Source organism: Dasypus novemcinctus, chromosome 15 (assembly GCF_030445035.2).
Source record: "Dasypus novemcinctus isolate mDasNov1 chromosome 15, mDasNov1.1.hap2, whole genome shotgun sequence".
Classification (NCBI taxonomy): domain Eukaryota; kingdom Metazoa; phylum Chordata; class Mammalia; order Cingulata; family Dasypodidae; genus Dasypus; species Dasypus novemcinctus.
Window position 1 is genome coordinate 11,028,830 of NC_080687.1, and position 24,092 is coordinate 11,052,921.

Sequence of the window (24,092 nt, forward strand, 5' to 3'; positions counted from 1 at the left end):
ACCCATTTGGGATTTAGTTGTGCTTGGAGGTGTGGGTTTTTTTCATGTACACAACCATACCCAATCTCCAGGTTGGTAGTTGTGTAAAGGACTGTCTGTGAGGAACTTAAGATAGCTGGAAACATGGTTACTGGTTTCAGTTAGAGTTCTTCCTAGGGATTTTGCACACTTAAAAGTGGCTAATTCAGAACTAGGATGCAGGTTTCCAGCATATTCCACTTTTAGAAATGGCCTTCTGCATGTCATTTCATAAGGATTTAAAACCTAGTCCTTTCAGGATGCTACTCTTACCCTCAGGGGTGCAATGGGCAAGGCTTTGTCTCATTTCAACTGTATTTCTAAGCAAATGTGCTAGGTGTTCTTTTTTTTTTGATGGTACCAGAGAATGAAACTGGTCCTTGTACATGGGGGGCAGGCACCTAACTAACCACTGAGCTACATCCACTCCACAAGATGTTTTTTTGTTTTGTTTTGTTTGTTTTTTCTCTTTTCACCATTTTATTTGTTTATTTATTTATTTTAAAGGTACATAGATTATACAAAATGTTACCTTAAAAAATATGAGAGGTTCCCATATATTCCACACCCACCACTCCTCCCATATCAACTTCTTTCATTAGTGTGGTACATTCACTGTATTTGATGAATACATTTTGGGGCACTGCTACACAGCATGGATTATACTTTGCATATCCATTCCATTCAGTAGGTTATGGCAGAATATTTAATGTCCTGCATCTGTCCCTGCAATATCACTCAGGACAATTCCAAGTCCCAAAAATGCCCCAATATCACACCTTTTCAGCAACTCCTGTGGCCACTGTCTCCACATCAATGATACAATTTCTTCCATTGCTAGAGTCACAATAATTTTATAGTAGAATACCAGTAAGTCCATTCTAATCCAAATCCATATTTTATTCCTCCATCCTGAGGACCCTGGGATGGTGGTGTCCACTCCACCTCTTAATTTAGAGGGGGCTTAAATCCCACATGCCTGATGGATGGGATTCTCCTGCTTGCAGTTGTAGCCTCTCTTGGTTCCTTGGTGTGGTGGTTGACCATCCTCACCTCCTTGTTAGCTGACCTGGGTAAGTGCAACGAACGGGAGAGTAGGTGTTGCAAGTCTGCTGAGGCTCGGGGCTCAGCTGGCATGTGGACAGCCCAGAGATTCAAGTCTCCTGGGCAAACACTAACCGCAGTGCCAACCACAGGTTCTGTAAAAGTGACAGAGAGGCATGTGTAGAGAAGACACACCTCAGTCCAATTCCATCACACTCAGGAGCACAAATTCCAAAGTATGGACCACTGGCAAGGCACTGAACTCCAGAGCCGTCTCTCATGACTGTAGGACCTTGGTGACTCCATAGTCCTCAGGAGCACCCCTACCTGGGGTTATATCTACTTTGGCTGTCTCTGAAATGTATGTAAGTTTGATCCCTCTGGTGACCTCCCGACTCATTTTGAAGTCTTTTAGCCATATAAACTCATTTGTCTTTACCATTTTCCCCTTTTATTCAAGGTCTTTTTCTAGTTGCGTCACCAGCCAGTACTTGGTAGTAATTCCTCAGCACCAGGGAGGCTTATCCCCAGGAGTCATGTCCCATGCTGGGGGGAAGGTAATGCATTTATATGCTGAGTTTGACTTAGAGAGTAGCCACATTTGAGCAACACGGAGGCTCTCAGGAGGTAACTCTAGGCACCCTGCTGCTCTAGGCCTAGTTGGAATTTCAAGCACAAAAGGCTCCTAAGCATAGTCATCAGTATCAAGGGCCCATTATTGGACCATCCTTCTTCACTGATCTTTGCCCTTGCACTTGGGGGATTGTTGCTGTTCCACTGGGTGATGCGACAGAGCTCCCCAGGTTGGGAACTCAGCACTCCCTCGGTTGTTGTGTGAAACTCTACCCACTGTGTCTGAACATATCTGTATACCCTATATGCCCTGGCAAAACTATCTCCCACCCATGCCTCCACCATCAATGACACCCCACACCAATGCTCCTCCCCTGCCATAGTTGAACCTCTCTGTGATGCAAAACGTCTTCAAAAATGAAACCTAATATATTGCCAAATTCAATTAACAGGATAATGAAATAGTAATAATAGGTTTAAAGATTAGAAATAAAATATGTAATAACTTAGAAAAACTAAAATAAAGTAAAAAATAAATTGGGGTATTAAAAAATGAAAAATATCATAATTTTTTTTGACGTTTTGCCTTTCATCACTGTAATAGGTATTGTCCTGTATGTACAGTGGCAAGGCAATCTCTTCCATTTCTTCCTCAGTGTCTTCCATCTTTTTTTTTAAAATTATTATGTCTTCAAGAAAGTTTTAGCTCACAGTAAAGTCACATATAGAATATAGGGGACTTCCATATACCCAACATCCTCCCCGCTTTCCCCCTTCCCTGGCAATGATCTTTTTACATGTGGATTTACATTTGCTACAACTGATGTTCAAATATTGAAAAATAGCTACTAACCATGGTTACATTACAGTTTATATTTTATACTGTACACTTGTAAATTTTTGGTTACATTATGGTTTACATTTAGACTATACGATTTTATAAATTTTTGGTGAAATTTAACATGGCCTATATCCATCATTGCACAATCATGCAGAATACTTCCATTGCCCCCCAATTACCTCCTTTTCCTTCTATTCTATTTCTCTCTTCCCCTCCCCTTGGGGCCCACAGTGACACTGCTTGAAGGACAACCACAGGTTCACTGCTTGAAGGACAAGATTCATAGAGACTTGCAACAATGCTGAGGGCTTGACACACTAGTCTGTCCTCCCCCATTGGGAGCCATCCATGCTCTCAAGAGACACCCTACCCTCTGTTTGAGAACATCAGGCCTACCCAGTATAGAGGTATAATGCCGTCCTTCTCATTGTATGGCTCTTCACATCCTGATATTACACACTATGACAAGATGAGCATTCACACACTCCCTAGAAGCCTGCACCAAGTGCACCCTGTGCCATATGCTCCCCATCAAACACCTTAGACCAATAATCCTGCCTTTTTGTATTTTCTAAAGAGTTTTCTCAACATTGTAGTTTCAACCACATACCTGACAATCTCCCATGTTCACCTGCTCCCCCAACCCTCCCCCCAATTCAGCGGACCATCTGACCCATCCCAACTCTAGCCCCCCTCAAGCCTACAAAGCCCAACCCAATAGAATCCCTATATCCCTGTCTTATCCCTTTACTACACAACTACTTACCTCTACTTTATCATAGATTTTGTCTGTGTGGGTGTTGGCTCACAATGTTCCTCTCCCTCCCTATTTCCTGTAAGCCTATCTTCCAGTCTCCAGCTTTCTGAGACAGCTTGATATGCTTAAATCATGTCAGAGAGGTCAAGTAGTATTTGTCCTTCAATGCCTGGCTTGCTTCACTTAACATAAAATCCTCAAAATTCATCCATGTGATCCCATGTGTTAGTACTGTATTCCTTCTTACAGCTGAGTAGTATTCCATTGTATGTACATACTACGTTTTGTTTATCCATTAATCAGTTGATGGGCATTTGGGTTGATTCCAACTTTTAGCAATAGTGAATAATGCCACTATGAACATTGGTGTGCATATATTAGTTTGTGTCCTTGTTTTCAATTCTTCTGGATATATGCAGCAGTGGAATTGCTGGGTCATATGGCAAATCTATAGCTAGTTTTTTGAGGAACTGCCGAACTGTCCTCCACAATGGCTCGATCCTTCTGCATTCCCACCAGCAGTGGATGAGGGTTCCCATTCCTCCACATGTTCTCCAACATTTGTAGTCCTATGTTTTTTTAAATAGCCGCCAGTCTAATGGGTATAAGAGGTATCTTATTGTAGTTTTGACTTGCATTTCCCTAATAGCTAGTGATGTTGAGCATCTTTTCATGTGCTTTTTATTTTTAGCACATCAAAGCAGATGAACATGGGAGATTGTATTTCTTCTTTGGAGAAGTGTCTGTTCAAATCTCTTGCCCATTTTTTAAATGGGTTGTTTGTTTTTTAAAAAAGATATATTTTACTTATTTCTCCCCACCCCCTCACTGTGTCTGTTCATTGTGTGCTCATCTTCCTTTTCTCTTTAGGAGGCACTGGGAACTGAACCTGGAACTTCCCGTGTGGGAGGGAGACACCTAATTGCTTGAACCACCTCCACTCCATCTTTTGTTGTGTCTCTCATTATGTTTTCTTCCTTGTGTCTCTTGTGCCACCTTCCTGCACCACCTGTCATATCAACTCACTGTCTTGCTCATCTTCTTTAGGAGTCACTGGGAACTGAATCTGGGACCTCCTATGTGGTAGGAGGGCACTCACTCACTTGAGCTACGTCCACTTCCCCCAAGATGTTCTTTTAATATTCAGTTCATTTGCTCTGTTTTTCCTGTGAATTGAAATCTATAAGAAGAGTGAAGTGGCCGATCAATACCCAATAAACCAGAAATTTCCTTCACTGCTTTGGAGACCAAGGCAGCACCACTGTCACTTTGAATGGATAGAGGGAGTCCAAACCTGGGAATAATCTTTTAGCAAACATTTTGATTACTTCATGGTTTTTTTCAGTTTGACAAGGGAAAGCTTCTACCCATCCAGTAAAAGCATCAACAAATACTAGTAGATACTTGAAATTTCCAGGGGCCCTAGGCGTTACAGTAAATCACCTTGCCAATCTTCTCCTCTGCCTAATCCCCAATACTATACTTCTTCTGTTAAAGCTGGTACTTCGGGGCAGACCGAGGCTTCAGTACATGTTACACATTCATCAGTTGCAGCTTGAATAGTTGGGCATAGGTTAGGTCTGACTAGAAACTAGCTGAGCCTTTTGGAAAGGGTTTCTCCTCCATAGTGCGTAATTTGGTGAAAGTGTATTATGATGGGTTTGAGGTAGTTTTCTGGGACAAGAATTTTACTCATGTCACTGCATTCATTTTCATTTTGTAACCAAACCTGTTTAGACTTGTAAACATTCTTTTGCCCTTGCTATGTCTCTTTCTGAATACTGAGGTTTTCCAAATGTCTCCAGAAAGTGGTTTGGTAAAACAAAGCAAGGGTTGGGGGTTTCCCTTTTTGCCGCTTCTCTGGCTGCTTTATCTGCCAGCTTATTGCCTTTGGTTTATTTGCTTTTAGTAGCTTGATGTCCTTTACTCTGATTAACTGCCAATTCTTTTGGCTGTAAAACTGCATTTAACAACTGCAAGCTCAGATTACTTGTTTGCTGCTTGTACTGGCAGTGGTTAATAAACCACGTTCTTTCCAAATGGCTCCATGTGTACATAGGATAGCAAGAGCATATCTAGAGTCAGTGCATATGTTTGCCTTTTGTCTTGCACACACTTGTAGGCCCTTAAGAGAGCAATTACTTTGATTCTCTGTGCTAAAGTTCCTGCAGTTAAAGGCTTTGCCTCTAATATTTCAGTGAGAGTGACCACAGAGTAGCCTGCTCTGAGTTGCCTGTAGTCCATGTAACTGCTTTCATCTGTAAATAATTCTAGGTCTGGGTCTGGTAAGGGGGTGTCTATTAGTCCTAGGCAGCTAGAGTATACTTCATCAAGGAGTTGCCCATGATCGTGCCTGGAAGTTTTCATTCTGGTCTTCCATTAAATTCAGGCAATAAAGTAGCCGGATAAGCTTATCTAGTTTTTAATGTGGCATTTGGATTAGCAAAATGGCTTGATATTTGCTTAGATGGCCTGTAGATAACCATTGACCCTCTTTCTGTTCTAGTAATGTAAGAACATAATGCGGGGTGAGGATAGGGTGGGAGAACCCTCCCTGAACTTTTCTGCTTCCTGGAGATGATCACAGGTGGCCACTACTGCTCCTATGCAGCTGGCCAGCCTCTGGCGACCAAGCCCAGTAGCTTTGAAAGAATGCAACTGGTGGGAGGTTTCCTCCAAATTCCTGTACTAATCGTCCTAGTGCAATGCCTTGCTGTTCCTGTTCAAAGAGTTCAAATTCTTTCTTTAAGTCAGGGAGTCCTAGGGCTGGGGCTGAGAGACGTTTATCTTTAAGTTTTTGAAATGCTGCAGAGCATTCTAGGGTCCATTCTAAAGGATCTTTACATCACAGCCTTACTTTCCCTCTTTGCGCATCCCTTACTCATCCTGGAGGCCCCCCCACGGCCCTTACTTCAGCTGGTACCTGTTGTTTAATTTCTTCAAGTCCTCCAAACTTCTCTGTGCTCTCTGCCAGACCTAGCAGGGCTGCTTGGAGAGCGCACGTGTGCCCTTCTGGAACCCATGTGTCGGCCTCATTGGGGCAGAAGGAGAGTGAGGCTGTAGTTTGGAAAGCAAGTCCCCACTGAGGAGAGGCAAAGGGCGTTCAGGTCTGTAGGGGAATTGTGCATTAATTAGGTGGTTCCGATCTGACCCTGGAGGGGTTGCAGGAAAAACTGCTCATTGGTAATTCTGAAACTCCTGTAGAACTGAAAAAGTTACTCAGGTATCCCCCAAGAACTCTACTAATCTTACACACTTGGGTTGAGACCTGAGGCTCCTTGAGGGCCATCAGTATGTTTCCTGTCCAGTGGAAAATGCCCCTGGGCTGCGTCATTCCATATCTCTGTCCCATCAGCTGCGAGCATTGGGTCAAGGGGTCAGGAGCCTTTAGTGTCTCCTTCCTGGTGAGACTAGGACATTCCATTCCCAGTGCATCACTGGGAGCCCTAGGGTTTTCTAGGGGCCCCAGAGGTCTTCCCTTTCATTGGCTCCCTCTGCTGCTGGCGGGTTTTGCTCAGGACTGCTCCTCAAAGGTTCGCATTGAAGTTAGCCTTACATGCAATTGTTTTCTTATGATGCTTTTCTTGGGCTGCCTCCCGATTGTGATATACCTTGAAAGCAATTTCAATCAGGACTGAAATGGGCAGTCCTAGCCCTCCCTCTACTTTTTTAAATTTGCAACGGACATCAGGAGCCCTTTGGCAAATAAAAGACGGGTTAACATTGTGCCCATTGATGGGATCTTCTGGTCTAGGTCAGTGAATTGGTGATAAGCCTCAAGAAGTCATTCAAGGGGGAAACGGATATGGCTCAAGCAATTGGGCTCCCGTCTACCATATAGGAGGTCCAGGGTTCAATACCCAGGGCCTCCTGATGAAGGCAAGCTGGCCCGCGCGGCGAGCTGGCCCATGTGGAATGCCGGCCCATGCAGGAGTGCCGGCCAAAACGGAGAGCTGACACAGCAAGATGACGCAACCAAAGAGACGCAGAGGAAAGATAATAAGAGACTTAGCATACCAGGCAGCTGAGGTGGCACAAGAGAATGATCACCTCTCTTCCACTCTGGAAGGCCCCAGGATTGGTTCCTGGAGCCACCCAGTGAGAATACAGGCAGACACAGAAGAACACACAACGAATGGACACTGAAAGCAAACAACAGGGGGAGGGGGAGAAGTAAATAAATAAATAAATCTGAAAAAAATAGTCTCTCAAGGAATACAGAAGGATTTCATCCAGGTTCTGGATAACTTCTTAGATTTTGCTTACATTTTTCTGTTTAGGAACCCCATTCCTGAGTCCTACCATTATGCGAGTTTTGTGATCATCTAGTTTAGGTTAGTTCCCTTGTTCATCTGGGTGCCCGTTGTGGGCAGTTATTGGCTTCCCGGGACAGGAATGGAGTTGTTAGTGTTACTCTTGGCTAGAAAATCAGCATGATCTTGAGCCTTTTCTAGTATAAGCCGCTTTTCCTCTGAAGTTAAAAGTATATCCAGTAAAGACTGAAAGTCTGCCCTCTTAGGGTTGTGAGTTCCGAATATAGATTTGAAAAGATTGTCCATCCTTCTGTGTTCCTTTCTGTACTAGGGGCCCAATCTTCCCAGTGATGTAGATCCAATGTTGAAAATGGAGTGTGTACATGCAGGCGGCCCCTTGGTTGTCCTTGCTCACCTATCCTTGCAGACTTGTAGCAGGGGACACTGGCCCTGGCCTTGCCCTGCTGAAGCAGAGGCACCCTGGCTGACAGTTGTACCACTTTGGGTGTGGGGTGGAGAGGCCATTTCTGGGAGACCTAACAGTAATTCAGGTGTGTTTCCATCCCCTGATACGGGGGTGGAGGAGGTACGGGGGCTTTGGCAATTCCAGGCATAGAAGTATTTGAAATGATGATGGTATCTAAAACTTTATCAGCATCAGTGGGGTTAGAATCGGGAAGAGGTTTTTTTCTGAATTTTGCTTCCCTCATTTTTACAATTATTCAACTCTTGCTTTGAAGTTGAGGGCTGACTAACCCATTCCTCAGCTGGTTGAGCTAATAAGTCCTTGTCATCTCTGGCTTTTGACCATTGGGTGTTCAGGGCCTGCGTAACGGGCAATATTTGGTGGCTGAAACCTTCCGTCTGAAGTGTTTCATTTTGGGCTGGTGCCATAAAACATTGAATGCAAAGAATTTCATCCCATTTACTTAATCCCTACAGAACAATTCCAATTGTAGAACAGTATTACATTCTTCCTTTTTTTTTTTTTTTTTTTTTTGAGGTACCAGAGTTGGGGATTGAACCTGGGACCTCATATGTGGGAAGCCAGTGCTCCACAACTGAGCCACAACAGCTCCTTGTTTTGTTTTTTTGGTTTTTGTTTTTGGTTGTTTGCTTGTTGTTTGTGTTTTTTTGTTGTTTTTAGGAGAAACTGAGGACTCAACCGGGTACCTCCCATATGGGAAGCAGGTGCTCAACTGCTTGAGCCACAACCACTCTCCTAGAATAGTATTATATTCTTTTTATTTTTAAAGATTTATTTATTTATTTCTCTTCCCCCACCCCCATTGTCTGCTCTCTTGTGTCCATTTGCTGTGTGTTCTTCTGTGTCTGCTTGTATTCTCATTAGGCGGCTCCGGGAACCGATCCTGGGACTTCCCAGAGTGGGAGAGGCAATTATTCTCTTGTGCCACTCAGCTCCCTTTTCTGCTTTGTCTCTCATTGTCTCTCCTCTATGTCTCTTGTTGCGTCATCTTGCTGTGCCAGCTCTCCGCCTTGGCCAGCACTCCTGCGTGGGGCAGCACTCCCGCGTAGGGCAGCACTCCTGCGCAGGGGTCACACCCTCGCGGGGCAGCATTCCCGTGTGGGCTGGCACTCCACGTGGACCAGCTCGCCACGTGGGCAGCTTGCCCTCACCAGGAGGCCCTGGGCATCAAACCCTGGACCTCCTATATGGTAGACGGGAGCCCAACCGCTGTAGCCACGTCGTTTCCATATTAATATTCTAAGAACTCTTGCGCGGGCCATTTCTGTTCATCCTCTAATGCACACTGAGGCCAAACTTCCTTACAAATATGGATCATTCTCTTTGTAGTCATAGGTTCGTACCCAAATTGTTCCCGTCAAAATGTGGTCTCGCAGCACCCAGACACCAAGGCCTTGGCCAGTCTCAGCAGCACCTCCTTACGCCTGGGGCTGCTCCCTTTCCTAATCTAAGCCAAAAACTTGGTGTGGCATTGCCGCCCACAGCTTTGGCAGGAGTTACTGTGCTGCTGAGAAGACAGACGATGCAGTTCTCACATACTACAGACAGAACAGGACCTGTTCCCTTCGTAGCCTTAAGGTTCCCGGACGCCCAGGGCCTGAACCTCCTGCTCCAACTCTCAGAGTAAAACGCTCCAGCAGCCACAGAGCGGGAGCCCAGCTACACTTACCTGGGGGGTCCAGGGATCCACTGAGCAGCAGCTTTCTCACGAGGATGCGGGTCCCATCTGGGCTGCCAACTGAAGGAGACCGGAACCGTCCACGGGCTGGGCGCTCGGCGCAGCAGAGGAGACGGGCACTCCGAGGAGCCTGGGAAGGAAAAGGGGGCAGGAGATCTAATCCATCTCAAATGTGCCTCCCATCAAGGGGTTTTTAAAGCAGCTTTTATACAGGTTTGAAACAAAGAGAATTAATCATAGACATGATTTCACAAAATTAATTATAGACTCTTGTCCTTGGGAAGGGCTTTGGGAAGCTTTTCTAGTTTTTCTGCTATGGTTAACATTTAAGATACATATTGTAACTCGTGCTTCTAAGTTTCACAGTGGTAAGAATAGGGAATAAGTGAAGCATTAAGAAATAAAAAATAAAACAAAAATAAGGGAAGCATTAGGAGGATATGTCATACATCTTTTTACAAAGAAAGAGAAGTAAACAGTCTGGTTAATATTAAACTTGCCAGGACTGTGCTTTCCGGTAGAGACCCTATGGTGCGTTCTCAGGGGCTTGCAAGGTTACAAGTACAATTTGCTTTGCTCATGCCACTGTTCATGCTACAATGCCTTTAACTTCAGCCAGTGATGAGTGTTTCAAGGAAGGCTTCTCTCCATACACACTGTCATTTATTTTACCATCTCCTGTAAGAATCTGGCTAAATCTGTCTTTAATTATTTTTTAAACAGCATATCTAAGTTTTGCGACCACAAACACCAGCCAGGAGAATATCTATTCCATGCAGAAAATGATGATGCCCAGTTCACAAAAATGTTTACACTGAACATAAGAAGTAAGTTACATTGTTGAAAATTTCAATTTTTATCTTACAACTCCTTACTTCTTTATTAGCCATACCAGAAAGAGCTAAGGAACGGATCGTCAGGAATATAATAAAACTGTTTTCAAATACTTAACTCTTTTGAAATGCTTCTATCCTAACTCCTGGCTTTGGTTACTTCGCGCTCTTCCTGTTTGGACCCTCAGAGGCTAAGGGACTTAGTTCATGCCCTCTCTGACTCTGCTTCAGTGTTGTGACTTTAATGACTTCTGTGCTTTGAAAGGACATGTTAAGGAAAGACTGAATGTCATATAGACTTTCCATTTATTTGTTTTGATCGTTTAAATTTATCTCGTCTATACTGAAACGAGAATACATTTCATTGGACCTTTTGTAGATAGCTTCTCCGGAAGCTAAGAATCATTTTGAGGTGTGCAATAGACACAGGTCTACACCTCGGCTCTCTGGAGCAGTTGCCCGGCCTCAGGGAAGGGACGTTCAGCAGACGGGTATCAGGGCTGCCTGCAGTAAGCTCACGTCCATTAAAGAAAGTTGCATGAAAAGAGAGAAAGATGGAATAACCAGGGGAAGGACGGGGGGGGGCGCTTGAGGCCAGGACCGTCCCACAAGCACAGATTACCCTCAAGCAAATGGGCAGCCTATCCCGAAGCCAGCTTTGCTAGTACCGAACGATGTGGGCTTATTTTCCATGTCATTCTCTGCAGGGAAACCTCACGTGCTGGCCGAGGCGTCAGAGAGTCAGGCTTCTTGTTCCTCGGACGGATACCCATTGCCATCTTGGACCTGGAAGAAGTGTTCCGACAAGTCTCTCAAGTAATAAAGGCGTGGACTTCTCTTCTCACGCGAGACCACAAAACTCACTGTCTTCCTGACATATGGGTTCTTTCTCATGGACACAGTGTAGCAAGGAACGATGACAGATCTTAAATGCTTACCTTGGGGATCACCCGATATTCTAAACTGTCAGAGGTTATTTCTGGTCACTTAGACTAGAGCACTCCCATCTGGTTCAGCCCCACGTACCTAACTTCTCTCTCTCTGCCCTCTCTTCTCAGCTGCACAGAAGAAATCACAGAAGGCGTTTGGAATGAAAAGGCGAACAGAAAAGTGCCTGGCCAGTGGACCTCCAGCAGTACCTTCAACTTGAGCGAGGCAGTGAAGGGGCTCTTGGTGAAGTGCTGTGCACACAATTCCCTTGGCTCCTCTTGCAAAACCATCCTTTTGAACTCTGCAGGTATACGGGGATGCAGCTGGATGTAGTCCCCGCGGGAACTCCCCACTGGCCGGGTAGTCGCTGTTGCTGGCTTATTTGGGGGGAATTTTACAAGAGAAAATAGGCTCCGTGTGGGAGAAAAGAAGGCTTTTTGAATCAAGCAAGAATCCCCACTGGAATATACCGTTCTGTGGTTCAGAAAGAGTGAAAGTTGGCTGACAGTGTTCCGACGCATCAGCTACAGCAATGTAGTTGGAACCGTAAACTCACAGTAGAGTGGACATCAACCCAAAGATCAAGTTCTAGAGTAACTCATTAAGTAATTTGTGTGTCTGTCATTTTCCCTCTGGGTCAATCTCCTTATTTGCCTTTAGCTTGCTGTTTTATATTCTTAGTTGATTTCTTAGAACCCTCCTACATTAACCAATTCTGAAACCTACCTGCCTACACTAGTAACTTAGAATCACCAGCCTCCCCAAATTAACTTCACATGGCATCTTCATAGAGGGGGCTTGTGTATGCTGCGTATTTAAACAGAGGCAATTCTTGGGCCCTGGTAAATGACTTTTTAAAATGTGTTTGGAATCACTGAAAGCTCTCCAGGGAGGAAACAGGTTTTCAACTTGTCCCTTGTATGAACATTGCCTGATTTTCTGTGGGGGGTGGAGGAAGGCACCGAGCCAGCCTACTCTTTACCATATCAACCAGGAGCCCGCTTCACTGCTTACTGACACTCTTCCGTTGCAGGCCCCTTCCCTTTCGTCCAGGACAACATCTCATTCTATGCAACAATTGGACTTTGTCTTCCCTTCATCGCTGTTTTAACCATGCTAATTTGTCACAAGTACCGAAAGGTAAAAGCAAAGGTCAAAAATTATCAATGGGTTCCCTTCTCTGCAGAGCTGCCTGGTCTTAACTCATTATTCCTCTCTGAAGCAATTTAGGTATGAGAGCCAGATGCAAATGGTACAGGTGACTGGCTCTTTGGATAATGAGTACTTCTACATTGATTTCCGAGAATTCGAATATGATCTCAAATGGGAGTTTCCGAGAGAAAATTTAGAATTTGGTAAGTGTTGAAGGTTAAAAATATTGCCCTGGCATTTCCTTTCTGTTGGGAAACCTTGAACGTGCACTCATGCCCTCACTGTTTGTGTTGCAGGGAAGGTGCTGGGATCAGGTGCTTTTGGAAAGGTGATGAATGCCACAGCTTATGGAATTAGTAAAACAGGAGTCTCGATTCAGGTTGCAGTCAAAATGCTGAAAGGTACAGTAAAGTGGAATCCTAACAACAAAGGTGCCCAAAGATAGGTGGCTTCGTCTCCCACCTCCTCCTCCTCCCCTTTTCCATCATTTTTATGGCAACTGCTTGCCATGCTTCAAGGCTAAATAGGGAACTGGTTGAGGTTAGTATCTATCAAGCCATGAATATAAAGGAACTTCAGTATATCCACCTCTTTCTCTTCTCTTTTTATTTCATTTTGATCAGTGACAATATTTGGATAAGAGAGTTGCAGCAGGCAGTTGCTGTTTCTTCCATTATTGACATAGACTGGGTGGAAGCACATAGACTGGGTGGAGCCCTCTGCCTTCTCACTTTCCATTCATTGCTCCATCCGCCCTATCAGTCAGTCCACCCAACTAGCTCAGGCTAAGGTAACCAGTGAACATCAATGAACCAAGGCCCACGGGCCTTTTTCGGTTCTCACGTTGCCTGATTTGTCACCATAAACTGACACTGTGGCCTGCTCTCTCCATCCGGGAGCCCTTCCTTACTTTGGTTGCCATGTCACCATAGCCTCCTGGTTCTCCTCCCACCTCTCTGAATGCCGTCCTTTGCTGGCTCATCGTCTTCTACCAGCTTTTTGTGTTATGTTCTGTAGCTGAGCGAGAGGGTTTCGTCCTCGCTCAGGCCCAAGAGTCGGGGGGGCTTGCTCCTGCCGAACCACCGGCGGGGGGTGCCCAAGAGGGAACACCGGTTCTCCAGGCGTGGGGGACGCGCGGTTGGGGAAAAACCACGGAGACCCCTTGAGCGCAAGAACAGGTCTGCTTTATTGCGGAAGTACACTTGGTTATATAGGCAGGGAAGGGGGTGGAGTATGAAGGGGAGAGCAGGGCGGAGGGGTGGCTGCTGATTGGCTAAAGCTGGGGGGGCAGACCTCTGGTAATACGCCGTAAGCAGTTACTGGGGAAGAGGGCAGATTGTAGGTTGGTAATATGGGCGGGACTGGCGGGAAGGGTGGCGGGGGCTGGAAGGGGAGGAGGGGCGGAGAAAGGCGGCAACAATTGTTCCTTTTGTTTTAAAAAGAAATTGAAGCAACAAGTTTTGGTGCGCACGGTGGGTGTGAATGGCTCCGCATGCGCAGCAACAAAAGACAAGGATTAGGAGGAAGAGTAGGAGGAAAAGGAGGTTATAGGGACGGGCACGGGGATAAGACGAGGGGTGGGGGGAGACCACGAGGACCGGCCGGTTGTGAGCGGACAACATAGCATCTGGCCAGGATGCATGTGCCCGCCATTAGGGTCGGCGCACGCCGGCGCCTGGCGCACGCCGAGCCTTGCCAGCGAAACGGGCCTGTGATGCCCCTGTACCCCTCGCCCGAGGGGGAGGAGTAGTTGGGGAGAAGTAAGGAGAGGAGAGGAGAGTGAGGTATGGGTCTTTGTTAGGGGCGCTGGACCATCCGTGGGCGATGGTTTCGCACCCCCAGGAAGGACAGTAATAGTGCATTGGGTCATGGCATCCTCTGGCGGAGGATGGGCACATGTAGAAACCTGTGGCAGCGGGGTTGTGTCCCCCCCACTCATAAGACGGAAGGTTCGTGCGTCCAGTGAGGTTGGCAACATCAGTAGTGAAAGAGGGGGCGGAGGCGGTTACGTTTGAGGCAAGGAGCCTTTTTTGTTGCCAGAGGGAGAGGGTCCAATTGAAGGGCTGGTGACTCGGGTTGGCAGCGGCTGGGAGAGCGAGGGAAGCCAGGACGAAGAGAACGGCTGCGAGGCTGTGTAGAGGCATCATCTGACGGTGCGGCATCTTGATGATGGCTGGTGCTGGATCCGGGTGAACGGGGCGACCTCTGGGCCGTATCCACTGTCAATGTTATCTCTCACCGAAGGCATAGGGTGCTGATCGTTCGGTGGAACTAGTGGGTCAGTGGCAGGCCGGATGCAGCGCCCAGGAACCCAGAGCGGCTGCGGCTCAGAATCTGGAAAGACACAAGCAAAGCCCCTCCCCTGTGCTAGGAGGGGAGCTGGATCTTGCCAACGATTTGTGGCAGGGTCTTTCCAATGGACAAGGGGAACTTGCGAGGGCTGCCACAATGTTCCTGAAGGCTTGCTCCTGGCCCTCCTTCCATTTTTCACCCCCTGGGCTCACCGTGGGCCACCCCAGCCTTACCCGTGGCTTCACTCTGTGTGTGGGTGATTCTCATGATTATACTTCCCTTCTCAGCTTCAGGACCTTAGGTCCAAATGCTTAGATATCTCAAAAGTCCTTTAAATTCAGCTTGTCCAGACTCAACTCCCCAAGCCCCGGCCCTCCAGCCATGTTGCCTCTCTCAGTGATTGTTAACTAGTACCAGTGAATAGTTACATTCCGGCAAACCAGGAACCTAGGACTTTTTTTTTTTTTAAGATTTGTTTTTAATTTATTTCTCTCCCCTCCCCGCCCCCGCCCCCAGTTGTCTGCTCTCTGTGTACATTCACTGTGTGCTCTGTGTCCACTTGCATTCTTGTTGGCAGCACCGGGAACCTGTGTTTCTTTTTGTTGCATCATCTTGCTGCGTCAGCTCTCTGTGTGTGGTGCCACTCCTGGGCAGGCTGCACGTTTTTTGCACTGGGCGGCTCTCCTTATGGGGCTCACTCCTTGCGTGTGGGGCTCCCCTATGCGGGGGACACCCCTGCATGGCATGGCACTCCTTGCGGGCATCAGCACTGCATGTGGTCCAGCTCATCACACGGGTCAGGAGGCCTGGGTTTGAACCCTGGACCTCCCATGTGGTAGGTGGACACGCTATCTGTTGAGCCAAATCTGCTTCCCTTTTTTTTTTTTTTTTAAGATTTATTTTTATTTATTTCTCTCCCCTTCCCCCCTGTGGTCTGCTCTCTGTGTCCATTTGCTGTGTGTTCTCCTGTGTCTGCTTTCATTCTTGTCGTGCAGAACTGGGAAACTGTGTCACTTTTTTTTGTTGCATCATCTTGCTGTGTCAGCTCTCCATGTGTGCAGAGCCACTTGTAGGTAGGCTGTGCTTTTCTCATGCGGGGCGGCTCTCCTTACGGGGTGCACTCCTTGCGCTCGGGGCTCCCCTATGCGGGGGACACCCCTGCGTGGCATAGCACTCCTTGCACACATCAGCACTGTGCATGGGCCAGCTCACCACATGGGTCAGAAGGCCCTGGGTTTGAACCCTGGACCTTCCATATGGTAGGCGGATGCTCTATCAATAGAGCCACAAGTGCTTCCCAGGATTCACTCTTGAGACCGTCCTCTTTTTAATACCCCTCTGTTGAAACTGTAAATGATTCCTATCAGTTTTCTTTGCTAACATCTCTTGAATCCGTCCTTTCCCCTCTATTCCATTACTTCCACCCTGTTCCAAGTCTTTCTCTGGAACTGCAACAGTAGCCTCCTGTCTTGCTTTCTCAGCTGCTCAACAAATACCATACAATAGATTGACTTAAACAACTGGAAATTATTGGCTCACAGTTTTGACGCTAAGTAAAGTCCAAAATCAAGGTGCTTTCAAGGTGATGCTTTCTCCGAAAATACTGTGGTATTCTGGGGCTGGCTCCTGGAAATCCTTGGTCCTTGGCTTTCCTGTCACATGGTGATGTCCTATCATTACTCTTCTATTTTCCATGGAATTGATCACAATTGTAGTGACGTATTGATTTGTTTGATATTGTTTAATTTTTGAATCAGTGTCTCAGTTGTGGCATTAGTCCAGAGCCACGTGGGGGTGGGGTCCATATTTGTTTTGCTGTGCTCTCTTCTTTCTCCACCTTTTCCTATCTGTTACCTGTCTAGAATGTTCTCCTTTCTCCCCTCCTCGCTGTGATTTCACCTACCTAGCTCCTATTTTCTTCAAGTTTCTACCCAGATGGCTGGTGCCACTTCCCCCCACTCCTCCCAAGTCCTCTCATGGGATCCCACATTTATTTGAATGTTACATTTATTGCACTGTTGCTGACTTTATTTATTACGCTAGTCTCCCTCTTCCAGGAGACGTTTAGCTCTGGGAAGACAGGGCCAGGTAGGTTTACCATTCACTCCCCCATGCCTGGTACATCACCTCACATGCAGTTAGCACTTGACAAATACTTGTAAAACGAATAAACCAAAGAGGCAATGGTATGTGAAAGGATTCCAAAAAAGTTAACTACTGTAAAATGTAAGATATTACTTTTGCTTGTGAAGATCAGAATATGGACAATTGAAATCCATGAATCCTTGTAAAAGCTGAAGCAGCCAAAGCCATTTTCTAGCAGATGCCAGTGTACAGAGAGAAGCCACTCATGCCCAAGCCAGGACTGTGAAAATGAGGTACCTCCATGTCCTGGCTTTCCGGAGTTGCCATGACAATGTCCCAGACTGGGTGGCTTCAAAAAGCAGAAATTTATCAGCTTGCAGTTCTGGAGGCCAGAAGTCCAAAGTCAAGGTTTTGGAAGTGCAGGCCCCCTCTGAAGTTCCTAGGGAAGAATCTGCTTTGAGCCTCTCTCCTGCTTTCTGGAAGTGGCCAGCAGTCCTTGCTGTGCCTTGGCTTGGGGCAGCATCACGCAGTCTCTGTTGCCACGTGGCCACCTGTCTCTCCTCTTGCTGCTTCTAGGGCCCCCAAGCATATTGGATTAAGGGCCTGCCTTGCTCCAGTTTCACTCTCATGAACCCAACTAATTCTACCTAGGAAGGTCACATGCACGGGTCCCGGGGTTAGGAGTTCAACATATTTTTTTGGGAGGACACAATTCAACCCCCATGACCCTGAACTCTCACTCAAGTAAAAAAGTGATGGGAAAGCCACCATAAAGGACCGCCTTGCTGGTCAAAATAGTGGGATCTGAAAGTCTAATTTTGATTGAACGTAAAGAAAAGGTATTCCATCTGTGAGAAGAAGGGATCTGTTAAGAGGGGTAGGTGTCCAGGACCTGAAGCCTGGGGTGGGAAGTCCAAAGAGCCCGACCTCGCCTGGGCCTTCCACTGACCAAGGGGCTGGCATCCATGGCACAGGCCCTTTGAGTTCTGCATAATTACCCTCACACTATGATTCTAGCAATATTGTGAATACAGTTTGCCAGGCTCTCTAGAATTTTCTTCAGGGAGGAGATGCACTGGCCACCCTATACATTCCTAGCCTGCCCTGTAATTACAGTTCTCTTTGCCAATTGATGAATCTCGTGAGAACTTTTTTGAGACTTGGTCCTCAGGGGTCTTTCCCACTGGACTTTCTGAGAAACTGGGGTTCCAGGCCTAAAAAGCCGGGGCTGTGGGGCCTTGACATTGCTAACTTGTCTCTCTATGGCCACAACAAATCCAAGCATCAAAAAAAAGTATGTGTCTCCCTTCATGATGCCTGTTAACTTCCACTGTGGAGGAAAATCACGTATTATCTTTATGTCTCAGTTTCTCACTTTGTATAATTTTGAATTTAGATAAATAGGAGCTCTGAACTGAGGAATCATTTAATTTAGTCTGTCTTAGAAATTCCCCATTTTCCTTGAGTTTCACCTGTTTTTATGCCCTTCCGTTTATAGAAAAAGCAGATAATTCTGAAAAAGAGGCTCTCATGTCAGAACTCAAAATGATGACTCACCTGGGAAACCACGAGAACATTGTGAATCTGCTGGGGGCGTGTACGCTGTCAGGTAATACACTTCCACCGAAAACGTCCCAAACACTTTAGCCAGAAGACAAGGAGGACATTTGCTGCTGTTTTTCCTCATGTCCCGGTCACTGCAGGCCCTCACACCCAAGAGGAGTTAGACATGGAACACTGAGTACGTCAGATGTGGCTCCCTAGAAAGAATGCCTACCTTTTCCCTGCTTTACTGGGGGGTAGCACATATTCTAACGTACTTCAAAGCAGCCACAGCACTGCAAGTACGAGTGTGCCGTCTCCTCCCACCTGTGCAGGGGTCCTTGTGCTCAGGTGAGAAGCCTGCAGGGGTGAGATGCTGGCAGAGGTTGGACACCGCCCTTTGGGTTGTCTGCAAACACGACGCATTGCAAATTTTATTTTCTCTGGGGTGTGCTGTCGGATTCTTTCACTTCTACCTAGAAATGCCCAAACATCTTGCTTTCTGGAGGGCACAATGCATGACGCCCTGGCACTACAACAAGAGAAAAAGAGAAAGTGGATCTAAGAGAGGCATTGGGGTCTGTCTCTCCCTTCTCAGACAAATAACAAATCAGCAAGTATTTGCCGAGTGGGCATGATGCAGCTTGCATGTGATTCCCAGCTGCACATGGGAGAACCCGGGTTCTCCATGAGGCTGTGCATACAAGGGCAAAGTGAAAGGCAAGAAGGTACCCTTTCCAAAGGAGTCTGAGCAAAAAACTGAAATTGAATTTAAAGGGTAAGAAGGGATAAGCTCGGAGAAAGCCGTCCTCTTCCAAAGTCAGGGGAGAACTATCACCCACAGAGTGTGTTGCCTATTATACAGACTTGTGACAAAGTTATTTGGCATTGTGTGCCTATAATTAAGAGTGTAACTTTTTCAGGTCCAGTTTATTTGATTTTTGAATATTGCTGCTATGGTGATCTTCTCAACTACCTACGAAGTAAAAGAGAAAAATTTCATAGGACATGGACGGAGATTTTCAAGGAACACAATTTCAGTTTTTATCCCAGTTTCCAATCACATCCAAACTCCAGGTAAGGTTTCCTGGTGATACATTAGAGAACACAGGCTAAGTGTCGTGTTTAAACATGCCCACACGGACCAGTTTTTAAAGGCCATGGCTTTTAAAGCGAGGGGGTGTGTGGGTCCAAATTCCTGGAAAAGCCACTTATCTTTGCTGTAGTTTCCAGATCGATTTTGAACAATGAGACTTTTCTTTTCCTACAGTGCAGGTACTAGAGCTGAGCAGTCTCCCTCCACCTGTGCCTACATGACACCTTAGACAGTGGGTTTTGGGGAAAGAGCACTATTAAATCTCTTAGGTCTCCTGATTAGCATAAAGTCCTCAACTCATTGAGACGGAAAGATCCTGAGAATATAGCATGGATCTAAACCCCTAACTTGGATTGTAAAGAATTAGGATGGATGGATTGACAGACTGTGATGCTAGCACTTGACCTTATGCTCTACACTGCATATTTTCCCATCAGGGATGCTGAGTGAGTCCCGTCTATTGGTTCAGCACACATAGATGAGGCCCCAGGACTTAGGGGCGATGCTTGCCCTCAACCTTGACATTTCTTCTTTCTCTGGATAAATTCACCGGCACTTGGACAGAGCAGTTCCTCCATCCACAAGGCTCTCCGGGGTCTCTGCTTGCGTGAAAGCCCTCCGCTATTTCCAAAGGCATATTTATTTGTCGGGGACCTTTCTCTTTGTTGGGAAACTTTTGCAGGGCATGTTTCAGACCCCAGCTTTGTTTTCTTAGACCTGTTTCCATGGGGGCCTTTGGCCATCAAGGTCTAAGACAGAGTGCTGGCATCTTATCAGGAAAGTCCCACAGAGACCACAGGCAGCTGCCCTTGACCACCCACCTCTACCACTCATTTCTCAGTTCATGTCCTAAAACTGAGCAAGTTCTACAATGCCATTCATATTCCAGAACAGATCGTCTATCCTAATGAATGAAACCTACACGACTGACACTCCGTGGCTAGTAATAACTAATTCTGGTACGCTGAGCTCCTTCGAGTCATTCCAAACCGTGGGCGTTAAATACGCTCCTGGAGTGGTTGTGATGTGGAAGCATTAAGCCCCTGTCCAAAGATAAGGCCATTGTAAATATGTTGGAATAAACTCAATCTAGATTTAATTGAAGCTATATATAAAGTGTACAGAATTCCTCACGAAAGAGATCTCTATCATATACCCAAAAAGAAATTTTCACTTTTACTGTTTATTAAGTTCACAACAGAAAAAGGAAATGAGCTTTACAAAGACAAACTTGTAAACAGAAGGATGTTAAAACTCTGTAGGTCTCTGTATAAGATCTGTACTGCACAAACCTTTATAGGGGAAGGACTGAGCTTCGCAACAGAAGAACCCGGTCTGGGTCCCAGTTTATTAGCTTCGTGATGCCAGGAAATCATCTTTCCCTCCCCAAGGCTAATTTCTCTTTTATAAACTATTTCTTTAATACCTGGCTCACAGGGTTGTGGCAAAGTTGTGTGGTCCTTTTTGAACTGAAAGACTCCATACAGATAACGGGGATTACTCTTATCCCAGACTGGAAAGCACTATTACACAGATGTTTCTATTGTACACATGCAAAAATGGACAAGTTGATGGTGTCCTTTTAATTTAAAAGCCCATTTATAATTAGAATCCATCTCTTTGGTGAATCGTTAGTTTTTATGTAGTGTCTTCTGAGAAGAAGAATGTAAATAATGGAAAGAAATTTTTTTTTTAATAGTACGCCTGGTTCAAGAGAAGTTCAAATACACCAGGACTTGGATCAGATCTCAGGGACCAATGGGAATTCATTTCATTCTGAAGGTAATTGATTTTTTTCTAAGTAGTAGCACCTTAACAAAATAAAAATGGAGTTTTGCATTACCTATTTTTAAAATGCCTGTAAAATGCACAACACTTTTTCTTTGCCAATGTCATTTATTGCCTTTAAGAAAAGCATATTTGCTTTCAGGATAGTTAAAGCTGACAGTTTATATGTTGTGGATTTTATGTCAGTTCTCACCTAATAAATGCTGAGGGCTATTTTATTTGGTCAGATTATTGGTTTTGTAACTTTTTACGGTAGTATACAATAAAAATTGCCTACAACTCAAAATTTCCCATTTGAACCACTCTCAAGCGTACGCTTTGGCGAGATGGATCATTTGCACAGCACTGTGCTACCGTCACCACCACCCAGCACGCCAGCCTTTTCGTCACCTCAGACAGAAACTCTGTACCATTAGGCAGCACTTCCCCTGCCCTTACCGACGACCCTCGGTAACCCATACAGGCAGAGCTTGTTTTGTGGCGCTCCACTTTATTACCCTCCACAGATACTGAGTTTTTTTACAAATTTTGAAGGTTTCCGGCAATTCTTCATCCAGCAAGTCTATGGTGTCACATTTTAGTTGAGGTTTGTATGTTTTCTCTTAGACATAATGCTATTGGACACATAATAGTCTATAGTATGATATTGGGATGGTTGGGAACTTTCTTATTCTAGGTATTTCATATAATCCAAATTAAACAATATTTGTCCTTTTGTGTCTGGCTTATTTCACTCACCGTGGTGTCTTCAAGGGTCGCCTGTGTTGTAAACATGGATCAGAACTTCCCTCCTTTTTATGGCTGAGTAATATTCCATTGTCTGGCTAGGCCTCATTTTGTTTTATCTTTCATCCATTGATGGACACTTGGGTTGCTTCCACCTTTTGGTCAGACCATTCCTCTTAAAGTAATTAAATGAATTAGAGCCATCACTTACCTGATCAGTGGAAAAGATGATGAGTTCTGAACTCAAACAGAAGTGGGTTAACTTCTGGTTCCTATGTTTTCCGGTGTGTGACTTTGGACAAGTTATTTAACTCTCTAAGTCACAATTTTCTCACTTGTAAAATGTGCCTCATACTGCCTTCTTCCTCGGACTGTAAGAAGGGGTCGTGGAAGAATATTAAGTGTACCCTATGTTAATGGACTTTGACTAGGTTCTTGGCGATGCTGCAGAAATGAATTTCAAGAGCATGTCGGGTGAGTTAGGCCAGTAATTTATTCAGGTAGGGAGGGAAGAGAAATGGGAGAAAATAACAGATCAGGGGTCCCAGGTTAAAAGGAAGAGGTTGAAAATTGATAAAGGCTGATTTGCAGGCTACAATCTCCCATTATAGATTATAAATCCCCATGTTTACTTGGGTGCTACATGGCAGAGGAAAACCGGAAAGAGCCATGCGCAGGGGGCAGGAACAGGGGTCCACAGGTGAGGGTGCACGGGAGAGAGTCTAGGCCCTGTGCCTGGCTTTTTGAACTGTTGATTCTCCCACCCCTTTGCTAATGGCAGGGGAGGAGTTCCAGCTGTTTACCGTTTTGATTGCTTATTTCTCCCATCAATCCCCAGGAGGGCCCAATGATAAAGCCCTTGGGGAATATCCGGGGCTTCCGGAGGAAGTCTTCTTCTGAGTGGCAGAAACTTGGGGAGGTCTTCCAGCTGCCACCTTGGGGTTACTGATGTCCACATGGACTTCTTGCCAGGTTCCAGACCCATCTATTGATTCCCTGTCTTACTAGCCTGCTTCACAATGCAGTTCATTAAATGTGGCAGACCCTTGATCACTGTTACTTCCTATCCCAACGAGGCAAAGTTGCCTTGGGCCAAAAGAGATCATCTCAACTCCTGACTCATTTGGCAGCCATCTTTCACCAAGGCAGGGAGGGAATCATGTGACCCTTCCTAGGCTGCGTGGCCCTCAGTAGGAACAGGTTGGCTGTGGTGCTGCCAGAGAATTACTGCAATAGCTTCACTAGGTATCTTATCACCTCACCTACATGTGGCTTAATGATCTTCTCATAGAGACTTAATCTGAAACCTTGACAAAACTGAAAACTGGTTCTATTTTACAGATGAAATTGAATATGAAAACCAAAAAAGACTGGATGAGGAAGAGGATTTGAACGTGCTTACGTTCGAAGATCTCCTTTGCTTTGCCTATCAAGTTGCCAAAGGAATGGAATTTCTGGAATTTAAGTCGGTAAGCCCCTTCTATAGAAGAACTTAACAAAAAAAGGTAAAAAGAAAAAGTGATGTGCTTGTATTTTTTCTTGTTTATTGGAGCGTTCAGTCTGTCTTTCCCCCCTGGTCACTACTGGAATCCTATAGAACGTTCCCTCTGCTCTTGCTGAATTGCAGTATCTAGGCCAGGGACCCCGTATGAGACAGAGGCTATCATAACCCAGGCTATCCAAAGCACCCTGCAATTCCCTGGGCAAAACGTCCTTGGGAATCCCTCCTTAACTCAAGGTGCAGCACTGTTGGGGCCTCCTGCTGCAGTTGCTCAGGGGTGCCCTTGGAGACCAGCATCAGGCAAAGATGAGACTGAAGGTGGGATGAAGTTTATGATCAAAGTAAGTTCAGGGGAGGAGCAGGTGTGGCTCAGTGGTTGAGCATCTACTTCCCATGTACAAGGTCCTGGGTTCAATCCCAGTACCCCCTAAAAAATAAATAAAATAAAAATAATAAAACGGACTAAAAAAGAAAGATTTAATACGTACATTCAGGG

At 45.6% G+C, this 24,092-nt stretch overlaps 1 protein-coding gene across 3 annotated transcripts in view; it reads left to right on the top strand.

Moving 5' to 3' along the window:
- Nucleotides 1–24,092, top strand: part of FLT3 (fms related receptor tyrosine kinase 3) — a 147,627-nt gene that overhangs the window by 116,924 nt on the left and 6,611 nt on the right. For all 3 annotated transcript variants that reach the window (XM_004458527.5, XM_023588787.3, XM_023588786.3), the window contains exons 10-19: nucleotides 10,375–10,478; nucleotides 11,192–11,300; nucleotides 11,543–11,721; nucleotides 12,448–12,554; nucleotides 12,637–12,769; nucleotides 12,863–12,967; nucleotides 18,442–18,552; nucleotides 19,409–19,562; nucleotides 21,281–21,363; nucleotides 23,437–23,564. In XM_004458527.5, the coding sequence (XP_004458584.2) occupies nucleotides 10,375–10,478; nucleotides 11,192–11,300; nucleotides 11,543–11,721; nucleotides 12,448–12,554; nucleotides 12,637–12,769; nucleotides 12,863–12,967; nucleotides 18,442–18,552; nucleotides 19,409–19,562; nucleotides 21,281–21,363; nucleotides 23,437–23,564 (1,213 nt within the window). The remainder of the gene's footprint in view (nucleotides 1–10,374; nucleotides 10,479–11,191; nucleotides 11,301–11,542; nucleotides 11,722–12,447; nucleotides 12,555–12,636; nucleotides 12,770–12,862; nucleotides 12,968–18,441; nucleotides 18,553–19,408; nucleotides 19,563–21,280; nucleotides 21,364–23,436; nucleotides 23,565–24,092) is intronic.